We start from the raw sequence: 17,241 nt of genomic DNA, 5'->3' as shown, positions 1-17,241 counted from the left end.
CCACATAAGGCTCTGGTAGATACTGGTGCACAGTGCACCCTAATGCCATCAAGCTTTAAAGGGGCAGAACCCATCTGTATTTCTGGAGCAACAGGGGGATTCCAACAGCTAACTGTATTGGAGGCTGAAGTAAGCCTAACTGGGAATGAGTGGCAGAAACACCCCACTGTGACTGGCCCAGAGGCTCCGTGCATCCTTGGCATAGACTGTCTCAGGAGAGGGTCTCACTGACTCTAGGTCTGGACGAGTTTAGGGAGACATGTAAATCTGGCACCTTGGCCGGATCAGTCCCTGTAGTCCCGCATCGCTGGGAGAAGTTGCCATGTCCCAGCCTCAGCAGTGGTTCCCTTGGGTCAGGACAGCTACTGGAAAGACTGTCGTGATCCCATGGCATTGGTGAGCTGTTTTCTTCTGTGGCGCATGGCTCAGGCACAGAAATAAAACAGAATAAAGTCACTTTAGAAAAGCCGCTCGGAAGGTAGCCCTGGGCAGGGGGCGTAGAGGGTCTCCCTGGCAGAGTGGGCACAGAGGCAGGTACAATTTCACTGCTGCAGCTCTGCTGCCAGTCCCCGGGGAGGTAAGCCTCAAGATTCACCCACTGAGCAGGTACGATGTCTGAGCCTGTGGCACCGATTTGGTATTTTTCGTTGCCCCAAACCGTCTTGCTTTCTTGGCTTTATGTTCGGCAGCACTCCTGCTAAGAAGATCGAGCTTGGGGCCCCTCCGGTGCCGTAGGAGCGGGGTAAACTCGTTCCCCACACGCTCGCTCCCCTTCCCCTGCCGGCTTCGGGCACCGGGCGGCGCGGCGGCTCCGCAGCGGCGGGCAGCCGGGCCCCCACGGCCGGACCGGGACACGCGGGGCGGGCAGCGGAGCCCTGGGGCAGAGTCCGGGGGCGGCCCGCGGGTGCGATGTGCCGGGGCGGCGGGGGCGGTACGCGGGGCTGCGAGGGGAGGGCGTGGGGGCGGCAGCGGCGGCGGCCGCCCCCTCGGTGCCGCCCGGCCCCGCCCGACCGCGGTGCCCCTCCCGGGGCAGGGGCAGGGGCAGGGGCAGGCGGAGCGGGGCGGGGGGGGGGACCGGAGCCGGCGAGGCGTGATCGCCCGAGGCCCCTCCTGCCTGCCGGGGAAGCCTTAAAAGAGCCCGGCGAGGCACGGAGCCCCGCACTCGGGAGCTCCGACCCACGGGCAGAAGCGCCTCGCTGAGCCGAGAGCCGCTCCGCTGCAGCCGCCGCCGTGAGTGCCGCGACGGGGCGGGCGCGGGCTTGGGGCCGGGGCCGGGGGTGGCGGGGCGGCCCGGGCCGGGGCGCGCTGGGGCGGCCGCGCTGCGCCCGCCGTCGGCGCAGGTGCTGACGGCGGCTCTCCCCCATCCCGCCCCGCCGTGCAGATGCAGGGCACCGTGAGGCTGTGGGTGTCGGTGCTGACTTTCGCCCTGTCGCTGCTGGTCTGCCTGGGGACGCTGGCAGAGGCGTACCCCTCCAAACCGGACAGCCCCGGCGAGGACGCCCCCGCAGAGGACATGGCCAGATACTACTCGGCGCTGAGGCACTACATCAACCTCATCACCAGGCAGAGGTAGGCAGAGCGGCCCGGCCCGCATCCCCCTGTCCTGCTCCCCGGGCTGCCTTTTTCCTTGCCGAGGCTCGGGGGAGGAAAGTGGGGTGCCCCCTCGCACCTGGGTGTCTTGCCCTGCGTCCCCCATCGACGTGGAGGAAGACACGGTGCACACAGACTCCCCCGAGAGAGTGACAGCCGTGCACCCCCGAGTCACCTCTGGGTCCGGAGCTGAATTCCCACCATCGAGTTGGCAGAAGGGTCGGGGGTGTCGATGCTGCCTCTGCTCTCTCAGCCCTTTCTAGCCCTGGCACAGACAGGCTGGCAGGCAGGAGCGTGAACCGCAGGGCAGCGTGCACGGGAGAGCCCCCCAAAAGGGAGAGAAAACATAACTAACCTGGGAGGTGGAGAGAGTTAGACAGGGCAGTAGGAGCGGTTTCCCAGTTCTGCTGCTGCCACCGACTAGTGAAGATTTTGATGAGAAAAAGTGCCCCTCTAGCCTTGCTGAGGAGTTGTAGTAGTCCAGATGCTTTGTGGTTTGCCAGCTACTTCATGCAGCTGCGAGTGCCAAAAAACCCACTAGTCCTAACAAAACCTCTCTCAAGACCACAGCAAGAACCCAAGCCCAAGCTGAAAGAGAAGAGCGTGACCTGAGCCTGCTTGGCTCTAAACTGGCTTTCTGGGGGTGACTGTGGTTGTTAAAGTAGGGGTAAAGGCTCAATTTGAAAAAAAAGTGCAAATTGTTATAAAAAAATCATTTTCTTTGGGAGCATCTGTCCAGTTTAGACTATGTGATTAATAGGACTTTCCCCTGAGGTCCCTGAAGAGCATGTGACCCAGAAGAGCTTTGACATATTTATCTATTTGTTTAATATCAAAACCAGATGAGAGGCCTAAAATTAGGCTTTCATTTGTCCCTCTAGAAATCTGAAGAATTAAATTAGAAGGGAGGCTATCATGCAACCGAGAGCTTTCCCAGCAAACCCATAACACTGTCTGCCAGTGCTCTAATAGCGTAACAGAGATGAGGAGGCTGATAGAAATATGGTTCTTCTGTCCCGTACTTTTAAAGCAATATTCACAACTTGTTCATGTGTATGCCATGCTTCTGTGTTATAGTTTGTGCTTGAATAACTTTTTGTCTAGATTGCTGCTAAAATAATCTGATCCTCAAGGTCTGCCCCTGCTGCCCTTTTCCCTTGTGTGCGCGGTGGGATCTCCAGGCTGATCTCTCATCTCTGCTTTTGTCTCTTTCATGTCTGATTTCAAAGGTAGTTCCTGTCCAAACCCAGGTCATATTTAAAAACAAACAAACAAAAGCCCCCAAACCAACCAACTAAAAACTCCTTCTGTATTCAACCTCCACTTGCTTTAATGTCAACCATGTAGCTTTTTTTCTCATTTCTGGGGTGCAAGTACACAGCTCAGAGAGTAAGACTGCTTTCATTCTTCAGTGTGGATTTGGGTTCTGTAATGAACCAAAATAGTTATTGTTGCTAATGGATGAAACAATGCAGAACTGAAATTTTGTTCTTTGGGTTTCACCTAGGTTTCCCACCTACCCACTCATATTTAAAGGGAACAGAATTGACCTGGAAGTACAGGAAAGCTGGCAGAAAAAATCCACTACAACAGCAACTTCATGATACGCATTAAAGTTGGCTACATAGGTTAACTAAAAAAGAAAAAAAAAGGTGTGCTGTTTCCACTGTATGGTGAATTAACAGTGCAGAAATAAAGTAATTGCCGCCTCTGTTTGGAAAGCTTAACTGAGCTCCTGGAGGTTGCCTGTTTTGGCAGTGACAGAGTCTCTTGCAAAATGAATCAATAACTTCTGAAGCATTTTGGACTGGTCTAAGAATCATTTGGTCTGTTTCAGTAGGTGTGTGAGCAAGCTGTGCTCAGCCTCTCACCAGATCTGGTGCTTGCAGTCTGGTCACTGTGCAACTGGTGAGATGGGGCAGTAAGAGCACGCTGGGAAAGGATGAGATTGATGCTTCTTTCTCTTCAGGTTCATCTGTCTAGTCTTGTTTGATGTTTTTGTGATTATGAATAGCCTTCTGGCTCATCTTCCTGGCTTCTGGTTCTTACCTAACCAAAGCATTTGAGTGTCCTTCCCCTCTGAGCTGCTGTGACCCACAGGGTCTTCACCCCAGCTCCCATGAAGCTTCTTCCTTCCAGACTATCTTTCTCATCTTGGCTTTAGCCCTTGTCTGTGTGGCTGCTTTGCTTCCTCTCTTCTTTGAGACCCTTCTCCTTAGCTTTAGACATCTCTGCCCATCAGCTTTATACCCCTTTGAGGTTAGCTGAGGGAAACAGGTACTTGTAGAGTGCAAGTCACCAGGCCAGTTTCAGACTTCTCATTTTGGTTGAGATCCCTTGCTCCTTAGGTGCCAGGTCTTTATGACTATAAAGAGAGCCTAAGGTGACCCACACAAATGCAGACTCCTGCCTGGCAGATGTCTGTGTGTCTCTGGATTAGTCCCACCTCTGTCCTCAAAACCGTCCCGTGGTCCTTGCCTCATACCCCTCTACTGCATTGTTCAGGGGGCTTTTTTCAGAGCCCATCTTTCCTTGATTCACGCCTCCTTCCGCTACTTAGTACTACCTGTACTCCCCCTTGCCAACAAGCCCTCTTCCTTTTGTCCCTTGTAGCTTGCTCTTGCGTCTGTGGCTGTCCTGTGCTGTAGCAAAACAGTAAGGCCAGGCCTGCTGGAAGTGGCTTGAATCATAGGCAGGGCAGAGAATATGAAATTGTGTCTGATTTAGGCAGTACCAATGCTCCCACTTCATGTCAACACCCTTTAATGGGGAAGGGAGCAGATCTTAAGAGCTTGGGTTTTTTGGGCAGTTTTCTGAATCAAGCCCGCAAGATGCTTCTGAGATCCCTCAACTCCCATTGCTGGCCTTGGACATCAATGGGATTTGACTCCTAAGACTCAAGTTTTCATAGGAAGCTTTGATATTTCGCTGAGTCTGAGATACTATGTCCCTAATCAGAATAAGTACAGCTACTTTTTGATCCCTGTGACTTAAGCTAGAGTTGTGGGTTATCAGAATGTCCAGAAAAATGCCTCGATGTCTCAAGCTGAGCATAAAACCTGACTAGGTATTTTCACAAAACTTGGAGCCTCATTCTATCAAAACAGCTATGATATTTGATAAAAGTGTTTTTCAAACAGCAAATAAAGGCCTGGCTTTCTGTGTTCATGTTGTCTCAGAACTGGGCATGGTAGACAAGGAGCAAAGCATGAAGCAGCTGGAGCAAAGATCTCCCAAGGCATTTGCTTCAGTAAGAAGAGATTGACTTTGTCCGTGGCCTCTTTTTAGTATGGCTGTAGCATGTTTTTTTCCCAGTGGCAAAATTACAGGGCAGACAGGAGGCTCAGGCATCTGACTTAGGAAGAGTGGCTGCTCCTTGGCCAGCCCAGATGGTCCCAGTCAGTGATCACCTTGTGTGCAGCTTTGCTGTGTGAGGACATGGTGGGTCCACCCAGCACAGGTAGCAGCACTGGTCTGGGCAAGGCACTGGAGGGACTCATATAAAAGGCATCATCTCCCCAACACAGTCATCTTCATGATTTGACCAAATCTCTGCACTCGGGGAGGGGGGGTTGCTACCTATTTCTTATTCAGACAAAACTTTCCGAGAGGTTAGTGGGAGTTTTGCCAACGTGTGAGCTGTTGGAGCAAGCTGTGGATTTGTTAAATCAATTCTTTAACATAACTGCAAATTAGATTCCCCCTCAGTTGAAGTCCAGGTCACATACATATTAATTGGAATGGGGAAATAGAAAGCAAGCCCTTTGTGGTGATGGAGTGCAAGGTATTTGACTCAGCATCATGCTTGATTGCGTTATTGTAATAGCATTTTACTATGTCTGGCTGGTTCTTTTCAGATACCTGCTTTCAGTCAGTTTAGATTAAGAAATTTACTTCAAAATTCTGAAACCGATGCTTTGTCTTTCTGCAGCACAGGTGATGTACTAAAATGATTAAGGCAATGTAAAAATTCAAAAAGTTGAATAAAATTACTGAAAAGTGAGATATGTTTCCACTTTTTGGTAAGTCATGCCACCAACAGGTAAAACTCCTAGCTTTTGAAATAAAATTTGGGAAGGTTTTTGGTTCTTTTTTTCCCCAAATTTAGGTCAAGTTATTGAGAAACATCTTGATAGCAATGGATAAAATCTAAGTCCTTAATTACACCTTTGATTTCTCTGGAATCAGAATTTCACTTAAGCAGCATTCACAAAGCTGTTATCTGTTAATATACTTTGTGATTCAGACTAATTATGTACAGAAGTTACAAACCATGATCTAAATTCTTTCCAGCCAAGGGAGCGTTTGCTTATAGTTATCACTCTTAGGCTAATGAATCCTTATAGTGAAGAAGTGTCTGTCAAGCTAGCTGCTCATTGTTGCTTACATTTTCTCAGGAAAAGAGAGCAAATTCCTTCCCAACAACCAGTAATTGCAGTACTTTTAATTGTTGAGCAATGTATAGTATCCGGGATTTAAAAAAAAAAAAAAGGCAAGACAGCTGCTGTGTAAATACAGGACAGAGGTAACTGGTGATATACCATGTAATCGAAGAAGAACTCTGATTCAAAAAGTTTTCTCTCCCATGGCCACATAGTTCAAGAGTGATTATTATCTTGGGGTAGCTCAGTTTTCAAAACCTAATGTGCTATGTGTTGGGCAGCCCTAAATGTACTAGCTGTCTTAAAAAATCTTGGCTAGTTCCTTGGATAATATGGCATATCTGAGTTAGTTTTCTATTCACTTAATAGATAAAATTGACTCCTCATTTACAATAGAGTAGCATCTAAAACAATGCAAAAGTTAATGATATGATGGAACTGGCTTTGTAGGCAGGAATGACATGCTCAGAGGTCACATCATGCATAGCTTCCTCCCTGTCATGGTTTAACTCCAGCTGGCAACTAAGAACCACACAGCCTCTCACTCACTCCCCCCACGGCGAGATGGGGGAGAGAATCGACAGAGTAAAAGTGAGAAAACTCGTGGGTTGAGAGAAAGACAGTTTAATAAGTAAAGCAAAAGCCACGCACACAAGGAATTCATTCACCACCTCCTGTGGGCAGGCAGGTGTTCAGCCATCTCCAGCAAAGCAGGGCTCCATCACGAGGAACGGTTCCTTGGGAAGACAAACGCCATCACTCCGAACGTGTCCTCCCCGTCCTTCTTCTTCTTCCCCCAGCTTTATATACTGAGCATGACGCCGTATGGTCTGGGATATGCCTTTGGTCAGCTGGGGTCAGCTGTCCCGGCTGTGTCCCCTCCCAATTCTTGTGCCCCCCCCAGCCTCCTCGCCGGTGGGGTGGGGTGAGGACCAGGAAAGACCTTGGCTCTGTGTGAGCACTGCTCAGCTTCCCCTTCCTCCATGCTCGCATCAGTAAGGTGCAAGGCCTTAGAGTATCCAGGAGCAGCCAATGAATTGCAAAATATTTGGAGTTTCTCAATACCATCATGTAACATGATTATGGAAAAAATATATCCAAAGAAATACTGAAGAGTAAACATTTTCTCACATGGCTACATCAAGTTAAGTTAAAATACTTGCTGGAAAGTTGTCTTTATGTCTGCTCTATTCAGTTTTTCTGAAAAGATTTGTTTAATGGTTCCATGCTTAGTCTTCATTTTTTAAAAACTGACATATACAAAAATATACCTTTTTTCTCTTTCCTTAGGTACGGAAAGAGATCAAGCCCAGAGACACTGATCTCAGACCTCTTGTTGAGGGAAAGCACAGAAAATATTCCTAGATCCAGGTATGTATGAAGAAGTTTTATGGTGGCTTTCACTTCTCATTTAGATTTAAGAGTTTCATTTGTTATCAATAAATATGTTTCACAGGGAGAAAACATATGCCACCAACAGCTGGGTAAACATGTCCCGAAAAAACATTTTAAATTCCTTTCTTGTTAAGAGCTAGGACCATCTATGAATGCAAGAAATGCCTTGCCAGATATAATATAGTCCAAACTCCTCGTTTCCTGATTTTGGGAGCAGGCCATACCTGCTGTTTGGAGGAAGGAAATCATTCCCACAACACTTGCCCCTTACTGGGCTTTATTACGCAGAATTGTACACTGATGCCTGATGACAGATTAGACCCCCCCAAAATGGCATATTTCTACTCATTTGCTACTCAAACAGGTTTAATTTTTTTCTCTAAAGATGTATGAATGGTAAATATGCACTTACAGTAACTTGTACACAAATGCACGGCTATGACAGGTCTTTAAAATACAGTAATTCACATTGGTTTTGTACCTCATATTTTACAATGGAAAAAAAGGCCTTTAAATTTCCATTTGCACTTGGTTTAAAATAACAGTGGTGTTTCAAGCAACAGTGGGATTTCAAAAGTACATACTGTATTTATCTAGTTAAGTAATGACACTTTAGCTATAATGTAAGATACTGTAGTAGTGACTACAATTTACACAGATAAAAGTAAGTGTGTTGAAAAAGTAAGATACGGGGGCTTTTTGTCTCATGAAAGAAAATGCTGGTTTTAGTTTTGCTTACAATCAAGCATGAATGAGCTCAGTTTAAGCCTTTACTGATAGCCTGAAGTTTGCTGACAATACTTCTACTGCAGAAATAAATGTTTTATGCAATAGTCATCTCAGGAGTCTACAAGCAAATGCTCTGCATTTTCATCAGCTGTGCAAAGGCTCAATTAGACTAGTTAAGTACTTAAGCATAATAGTCTATAGCACTGAACTTAGGGCATGATCTTGTCACTGAAAGGTGACCAAAATTTCTGCTGCCATCAAGGGAGGTCGTCTATGAGACTTGCGGTTCTGCGCATAGGGAAACCATTGACTTATGGTTTGATGACTAACCACAGCTGTGGGGATGCAGTCTACTCTGCAGATGCTTATGTAAAAAACTGCATGGAGTGCAGTGAAATGTATTAGACTATTTTGTGTTTGGTAATGACAAGGCAGAGCCCTCACATAATGGGAAATTTCCGCTGCCATGAATTTGAGGCAACACACAGGGTAGTACAAAGTCTAATACTCTCTGTAATTTTCACCCCTTCATAACAGAACTTTATGGTTATTATTATTGTTTCAATAATGCTATTTATAAGACACCAGGGAGCAAAAACTCATGAGCAGAATAACAAACTAGTCCGCATTTAAGATCAAGAATTGATGAGAAACAGATTTTTATTTCCTACCCCCTGTAACATCACTTTAAACTGAGTATGGTATTTGTCATTCATCAATGACAATTATGGGAGTATTGGGAACAATGATGTCTAGTTTCCTATGGATATGTCTTCTAGGATAAAACCCTGTATGGATTCTGAACCCCGCGCCAGCTTTTTCCTCCATGTGAGGACATAATTAAATCTTCTTTCTACCCAGTCCTGTGTTTCATAGCACATCAGGAACTTAATATCTCTGAGATATCTGTACCTCTCTCTGACTTGGTTGAAATTGTCCAGAGGGTTTGAAAGCCGGTGGGGAAGTTAGGGGAGCCAGGCAGGGGCAGACAGCTAGGCATGCAGCAAATATGCCCAGATACAACATGGCTGTCTAAGCCTTCTTCCTGGAGGAAGCCAGGCTGAATGAATGGAAGGCAGGCTGGTATTATTCTGAACTTAAATTAACAAAGTGTATGTTTTAGATATAGTTATATACGCAGCCAGTTACAGAGCAGATGTAATTTGCACTCAGTGAATCAGTGAGAGAGAGACACACTTCATCAGTTCTCAGGAATGAACTTTGTAACTAAACATCGAGGTATTAATAAACAGCTTAACTGTATTCAGCTTGGCTGGCCTGGTTTGACATTTTCTGACTAATATATGCCCCAAAGTATTTTGCAGTCTAGGTGTATGTCTGACCATATAAAGAATGTTTAGAGAGATTCTTACAGAAATCAGTTAAAATATAGGAAGTTCAGGAATAAAAAAAGGAGGCACCTTCACCTGAGTAAAAATAAGTTCTTATGACAAAAATGTGTGATGTGGTATATTTCTGATCTTGTTGAGCCTGTGGAGTCATGAGAAAACCTTTAAAACTCAATAACAGAATGCATCTCCCCCTACTACTGCCTCTTTAAAAGTTTGGTATCTAGTGTAAAGTAGTTGTCTAGGCTGCCTTTGCAGTCAATTGGACGGATGGGTATCTCCAAAATGAGCCTTCCATCTGAAAATGGGCAGGATCAATTGCCCTCTCAAGGTGTCGCTCTGTCCACAGTGACTGTGAAGGGAGACTAGATGCCCAAATTTTAGATGGCAAAAATTATGGCAAATGCATTTCCTCTAGTCTCTCCATGTTCTCCACTTGTTGACTTACTTGCTGTGTAGACAGAACAGCTACTTGCAAGCAGAGGACCTCTAGATCAAACCCTGCCCTCGGCATCCCTTTCAACACATATTCAAATGTTTGATATTGAGCAGTGGAATACCACAATAATATTTTAGGATGGTGGCTGTGGACTTCAGTTTGGTTTGAAGGTGCTAACAGCATGACATGCGGGTTTTGGTTGGTGGTTTTTTGGTTGGTTTTTTTTTTTTTTGGCTCAGTGAATTCTCTTTGGAAACTGTTTACTCCTGAGTAAGAGTAAAAAATATCTCTGTTTGTATTTCAACATATCATAGTTTTCTAGCTGAATTTCATTAAGTGCTTCTTAATGACCTAAAGCAGCTTTGCAGTGAGTCTCAGTGGTGTAAAACCGCGCCATCTGGGCAGCAGTATGGAGGGGCAAGTTCTGGTTCCAAAGTATAGACATTTGGCCAACCAGGATGCCTCTGCTTTGATGGGAGTTGCATATACAATCTTCAACTGCAAATATGCATATGTATTCCTTATTGCTGCTGTTATTAAAATGAAATTTTTAGGTAGTTCTAACTTCGGATTTTTCAGAAAGGACATAAAAATGTGTTTAATGCTTTTTTTCATTCATAATATGTATTGCAGGTTTGAAGACCCTTCGATGTGGTGATGGGATTTTCAACACGCCATCAAAACTTTTCCTAGTTTTCAGTTCATATTCCATGCCTCTGAAGCAAATCATAGCATCATTCCCAGTGCATGCAGCCATTGTACTGAATTCTGTAGAGATTTTCCTTCATCATATTTGTATATACCTTTATTTAAATAAATTATTTGTGCATTCCAAAATATAACATACTAAATGAAAACAAGCAACCCTGTCATTGGTATAGCAAAGAGTTATTTTGAACTATTAAAACTGAATTATAACCTCCCTGCAGTCTAAAGTAGTATGGACAACAATAGTGTCACAGTTATTACAGTAATTAGCGTGCAAAGTAAGATAAAGACATTATTTATTGTAGCCTCAAACTCAGCTCAGCTGCTTGATTTATACAAAACTGTTTAAAATAATTTATCACAGACTACATAATTTAGGAAAATAGTGTTCTGGGAGGCGGTTTTTCAGAATCGCCATACTAAAAACTTACTTAGCACTTACATTGGCATATGTAGTAAAATGAATAGCATTTTCAAAATACAAAGGAATAAGTCACTGCTTAATTCTGCTAACTCCTCAAAACTGGTTTGGAGCTTGGCTGTAAGCGTGAATTAGGAACTTTAAATAAAACACATGTAACATCTTTGTTTTGGCAATATGCAAAGCAGCAGAAAACAATATCTAAAGTAACTCAAAACAGGACAAATCTACAGCTATTTGTGCCAGAAAAAAAGACATTTAACAGTGCCCAAGGTCTTGCAAAGGAGCACACTGATAAATCACAACCCTTTGGGTACCTGCACTCTGAGCCTCTCTCATTTGGAGTCATTCATCATTTCTGTTTCCACAATGAGAAGGTACCTGGAACAGGGACAAGGGGAAGTGTCTTCAGGTTTTAATTTTCTTTTCTTTTTTAATTTATTTATGAATTTCATCACTAACCTAATGAGGGACTTTTAGATACAAGGACCTCTGAAGAAACCCTCAAAGTTTTTATTCAAAGTAACATAATATAATGGCAGCACATTACCCTTGTTCTTAAGTGGTTTAGTTCACAGGTATGTATCTTGCAGTACGGTGAGGACCTACACCGGGCATGACACAAATGCTGGTCCTTGGTTCCTGATATTTTGGCACAACTTCTTTTATTTAGAAACTGTGACTAAACACTGGGTAATAAAGCGCATAAAGAGTTCCAAATAGGAAAAGAATCAGTGTGAAGGTTTAATGTATTTACATCTCACTTCTGCTTTTCAAATGTTTCTGCATGGCTGTTGCCCCCAGGACAGATGCATCAGTGCAAGTAAGTTCCAGATTTCTATAAATGCACACTGCGTGCATTCACAAAGCGTTACCAGGTTCCCAGGATGTGCTAGCTTTTGTGGTCACACTTTCTTCAGTAAAGCATAACATAGATTTCCTTTTCATAAAACACTTGGATGTCATTGGAATGGCCAAGTTTTGCTTTCAGCAGCAATACTTTCACTTACAGGCTTGGTGATGGGTTCCACAGTGCTACACATGAAACTGCAAGGATTAAGAGCAGTCTAGTATTACAAAAAAGTGTGGGGCTCCTGGTATAAACTGTTGCCACCCAAGGCAGTAAGTGACGATGTTCAGAGGGACTCTAGGTTGACCACAACTTGGTGGGGCTAGCCGGGGTCCATCAACCGCAGGCGAGGACCTGCTAGGTTAGAGTCCACATAAAGTTCTGCTTTGAATAATTATTAAAATGAAAATTAGAAATTAGTGACGTATCTGCAATATAATATCTCCAATTCCTGGTAATTTCTAGTATCTCTATATATTAATGACCATGTAAATGATAAAATCAGTCGATGATAAACTAAACTCGTGTTGCTGAGCGCTACCATTACAATTGTGCTACAGTGGAGAAAGAAGGAGTTAAAGGATAATTAGTGCATGCTAATTGCTCGTGCTGAGCTGTTCCAGTCAATTACCTGAGTTTTCTTGAACTTCAAGAACACACATCTGTATAGAAAAGCTAGAATAATCTAAAAAATGCCAGGTTTATTACCTCATGAACTATCAAAGACAGAAGCAAGGCAAAGCACTCACACAATATTTATCTATCCACACTGTGCTATGATTTTCTTTCTAAAACCTTCCTGTGTTCTCTGTGGCAGACACAACATTGCTGTAGAAGCCCAGTGTGCTTCTACCTTCCTTGTATACTTCATATACCACTCTTGACAGGCCAGGACATTGAAAATATTGGATCAGCTCTCCAAATCGCAGAATAGTCTTAAAAAATGAGCTGTGAAATGAGGATAAATGCTCAATTTGTTTGGCGTGGCTTCTGCATTTTTACTTTAGGGTTAACCTTTTCATCTTTTTCCCTTTAACCATGAGAAACAGAGCCTTGTTTTTAAAACAAAGCCTGAAATTTATGTCAGAATCTGAGGAAGTGCCAGGAAAAACAGCAAGTGAGAACCATAAAAGTGGGTGATAGTGTTTTCTCCTTTATTTATTGTGGGTTTGAAATCACGAGGAATGTACATAGATAGGTGTAAAACATTTAAAAGGCAGTCCACCTTTACATTTGGCAATTTCTGTAGTATATGTCTCAGTTATACCCAACTTTGATTTCACCAAAAAGGCAATCTAGATGATCCTGTGTATCTCCTCTTCTGGGAGAGGAATTCCCTCTATCCTTTTCTGTCTCTATCCCTAGAAACCCATCCCACTGCAACGCTTTCAGCTCTGAAAGTCTTCTGTGCCAAAAGACACAAATTCCCCAGTCATGCTCTGATGGGTATTCCCTTCTCCCTAGTCATGGAGTGAAACGTTGTCCCTGTGACTGGTGTTGGACAAAACTGGGATGGCGTGGATGGCCCTCCCACCGGCCAGTTGCTGTCCCCCTTCCCTGGTGAAGGGGAAAGAGCCACCTGTCAAGCTGAATTTTCCTCACTTGTCATCCGAGAGGTGGAAACCCCACTCTAGTGCCATGAAGAGGGCATGGACAGCCTTCTGCAGGCAGACCATCCTGAACACGGGGGGATGACGACTGATCAGGGAGGAGAAGACATACCCACCGCAGCCTCCACCATCACCTGCCAGAAGACGTGGGGCAGCAGGGAGGTGCTGGCGGTGTAGAGCTGGGGCGGACATAGGCACAGTGGATTTGGGGGGTTTGGGGCTGTGCTGGTGACATTACAGCTGCAGCCAAGGTAGGAGTGATCTTGATAGATGTCCTGGCCCCAAAGCAGACCCTGGGTGTAGCAGCACTGGTCACCCCAGGCAGGCAGCTGCCCTGCGGCTTGGGGATGAGGAGGGTGGCAGGCGACCCACTGCAGAGGCCCAGTGCTCCCTCATGGTGCCCCAGGGTGGGCAGCGCTGCCAAAAACCATTGCATTGTGTTGGGGTGAGGTGGGATTTACCTGGTAGCTAGCAAATAAATACCAAGTTTCAGCTGCAGCATCAAATGTTTTCCATAGTGGTTTGTGCCATCTTCCCAGGTGCTTAGGGTGAGGTGCCCAGCAGCACTCAGCAGGTGTGGGAGGGGAATTTTTAGGCTGAACTGACCATTGCTCTGTGTTTCCTGTGGGATTGCACCTGCTCTTGCATGGCCACACAACCTTCAGGAGCACCGATGTAAATCCAACAGAGGATCTTTTTTCCCCTTCCCGCCCTTGTGTTATCACCTGATGACCATTAGCCACTAAAAGGCAACAAGCATTTTAAAACAAAATTCAGCTGAAGACAGGCCAGAATTTGTGGTGACAGAGTCTCTGTCTGTCTTTGAAATTTTCCTGTGGAAAGCCGAGGTCAGAAGATGAGAAACAGCAGAATACCAGGAATGAGCAGCTGTGGCTTTGTAATGCAAAAGTCGAGAGGAGAACATGCCTCCTTTACATTTCCAAACCAAGCTATTATAAGACGTGGGTGCTCTTCACTTTCCTTTGTACAGATGTTTTATAGCACCCTCTCCCTTTTTCCCAAAAACCTCTTTGGGTTAAAAAAACACAATGAAAAATCCTAGTAAGAATAAATTCCATTCATAAAGGCTTTTATTTTTCAAGTGTTAGGAAAAACCTTATTAGGAAATACTTCCTAGAACATCTTTTCTTTCATTAATTTGTGTTTTCTCCTGAAATCAAAAGCATTACAGGTTTTGATTACTTTCAAGGTTCAGTTCAGAATATTCTTCTCTAAGTGGTAACTGAGAGGAAAAGATGCCATCCTCTTTCTTCCCACTCTGCACAGCTCAGTTGTTTCACAAACTTGGAGTAACTGTTGCTGGACATTAATAGTATTCTAGTGATGTTCAGCAAGGTATTTAAATGAATATTTTCTAAAATTGAATCCAAACCTAATTTTACATTTACTTTTTTTTTTTTATTTTGGCCAAAGAGTCCAAATCTGTCTTGCGATCTGCACAGTGTGTGTCTAGGAATAAGAAGTAAAGCTTCTTCTGGGACTGCCCCCATTTGTAGATACACAGCTCCGAGAATCACCTTTCATGGGTGTGAAAGTGTAGCCGTTAAAGAAGATATGATTTGGCAAAAAGCAAGTGGTTTATATCAAATCCCCATGCTGCCATCTAAACCAAAAGCAAACCAAAGCTATAGCAGCTATACAGTAGCTGGGATGTCTTCTGTGTGAACCACATAGGTGGATTTGGACCAAAGAAAAAGAGTTTCCATATGGATTTCAGTGAAGTCAGAAAATTAAATGCAAAATCTATCACTTAGGGACAGCTTATGAACCTGGGTTACTTCTCAAGAGTCCCCGGGTTATAAATCTGGCTTCCGGTCAATAATTCACAAATTCTGGATTATCACATCACAATTTGAAATTATGTTAGATCTGGCTGTTTAATTTTAATATTTAATAATGGTTTCCTATTAAAAATTTTCAAAGAGTAATTTAAAACACACAGTAATGAACATTTTTTTTAAAATTCTTGCTTTGTTTTGGTGGGTTAGTACCCTGACTGAGAAATTGCTACTGAGCAGAAACTGCCTAACTAATGCAGTAATTCATATCAGACCAGTGTATTTTATTTATCTGGCTGTATTGTTATCAGTAATTTATTTATCTGTATTACAGCAGCAGCTGGAGACTCCAGATATGGGGCTTATTGTGCTCCAGTCTGTAGGACCATAATAAAAAAAAATCCTAGACCAGAGAGTTATTCCATCCACATGCAAATGAAGAAAGTGGGAGGAAACTCAGGCTCATGAATAAATACGGTAAGTAGGTTATAGTGGTCCTACTGCACCTGCAGGCTTGTCCTTACAGATTCTTTGATTACAGCTGTTTTATATGTGCTATAAAATAACAGGTAGTGCAACATTATCTTGTTCCCAGTTAATATGTGTGTTTGCTAAGCTTTTCCTCATCTAAGTTATTTGCTTTCCTCTAATGACCAGGTGTTTGCCAGGCCCAGAGATCTTCCAAGCTATATTTAGCCTGGAGCTACAAGTAGTTCCCACCTGCCTGAGGTGGACGCCCAGCTCCAATCTTGCACTCGCTGCAGACCATGAACCCCCACTAAACTCCAACTAAATGCAAGATTTTACACATACCCTCGGCCAATCCAGTCCTGAAGGTACAAGGTGAGCCCACCACTCACTTTAACCTCAATCCTGGGGCCAGGCTATTAGTGCTGATTACAGAGAGTACCGCTACCAGACTGTCGTGGTAACTGGGTATACTCTGAATTGGAGAAACTGGCTGGAGATAACTATTGTGCATGATTGTTTTTAGCCTATCCTGAGATTATTATTGCTGGTTGTTAACATCTAGGGCCATTTTTAGAGTTTGGCTTAAGACAGGGTTGGACCTCCATTTTAGACAGGCTAGTCTGTAGCGTGTGATGGCAGACTTATTTCTTCTCCTTGATTTGTTAGATGCTCTGCTGTGCACATTAAATGCTCTTCACAAGGGCTTTTTGGGTAAGGGGGGAAGAGCAGGCACTGCAGGTGGCATCTCTGCCTGGAGCCCTATATGGGGCCAGCAGCCAGGTCAGATAATGAGGACGAGAATAACAAAACTCCTGAATTACCGTGGGCTTCCACAAGAGAACGTGGACCAGACAGTCAAAACCACTTACATGCCCAGACATGCAGATGGGGGACCAGTGGGATTTTTTTAAACATTTTTGCCTGATTCCTGATGATCCATGACTGCTTAAATGCATGGGAATATCCCACAGGCCACCTTGAGCCATATGATTGCACCTAAATTCATAATAAGCTTTGTGGGTTTAGGATCCACATTATGGACTCTCACACAGAGACTGGTGGTCAGCTCAGAAGATTTCAGACTTATTTGTTAATCTCATTTTCCCGTGTACTGGATAGAGGGTCCTAGGCCATGGCTGCTGATGCTGTCAATGTCTCTGCCTTCCAGGTGTGAGTCTCAAAGTGTTTAAGTACCTTTGGAAATGTGGCTGGAGGCACCTCACCTTTGAAAAAGTGGAATTGATGTGAACAGGAGAGCCGTGAGATGTCCTTGCAGATACAGCTGACAGTGACTAATACTGAACATGGCTATAACAGCCTGCCCATGGTGACTTTCCCAGTAGGCTGTAAATCAGCAGGCTCTCCCGGAGGTACAAGAGTGTGAAACACTCTTTATCAAAGAAATATGTTTGTATCAATTAAGAATGAGGGTTTAGGAGACTCTGTGCTAATTAGATGACTGGCTCTTTAAGAGATCTTTCATATTTGTCTTTCCACC

The 17,241-nt window shown here is 44.3% G+C and overlaps 1 protein-coding gene across 1 annotated transcript; it reads left to right on the top strand.

Moving 5' to 3' along the window:
• Positions 1–1,077: 1,077 nt before the first annotated feature.
• On the top strand, positions 1,078–10,806 carry NPY (neuropeptide Y). Its single transcript, XM_069773226.1, has 4 exons — positions 1,078–1,230; positions 1,382–1,569; positions 7,263–7,343; positions 10,518–10,806. The coding sequence occupies exons 2-4, from the start codon at positions 1,382–1,384 to the stop codon at positions 10,540–10,542; spliced, it is 294 nt and encodes a 97-aa protein (XP_069629327.1). The 5' UTR covers positions 1,078–1,230; the 3' UTR covers positions 10,543–10,806.
• Positions 10,807–17,241: the final 6,435 nt, after the last annotated feature.

The sequence above is a fragment of the Haliaeetus albicilla genome, chromosome 2 (assembly GCF_947461875.1).
Source record: "Haliaeetus albicilla chromosome 2, bHalAlb1.1, whole genome shotgun sequence".
Taxonomy (NCBI): domain Eukaryota; kingdom Metazoa; phylum Chordata; class Aves; order Accipitriformes; family Accipitridae; genus Haliaeetus; species Haliaeetus albicilla.
Note: the sequence above shows the minus strand (reverse complement) of the source record. Positions and strands in the feature narration are given on the sequence as shown.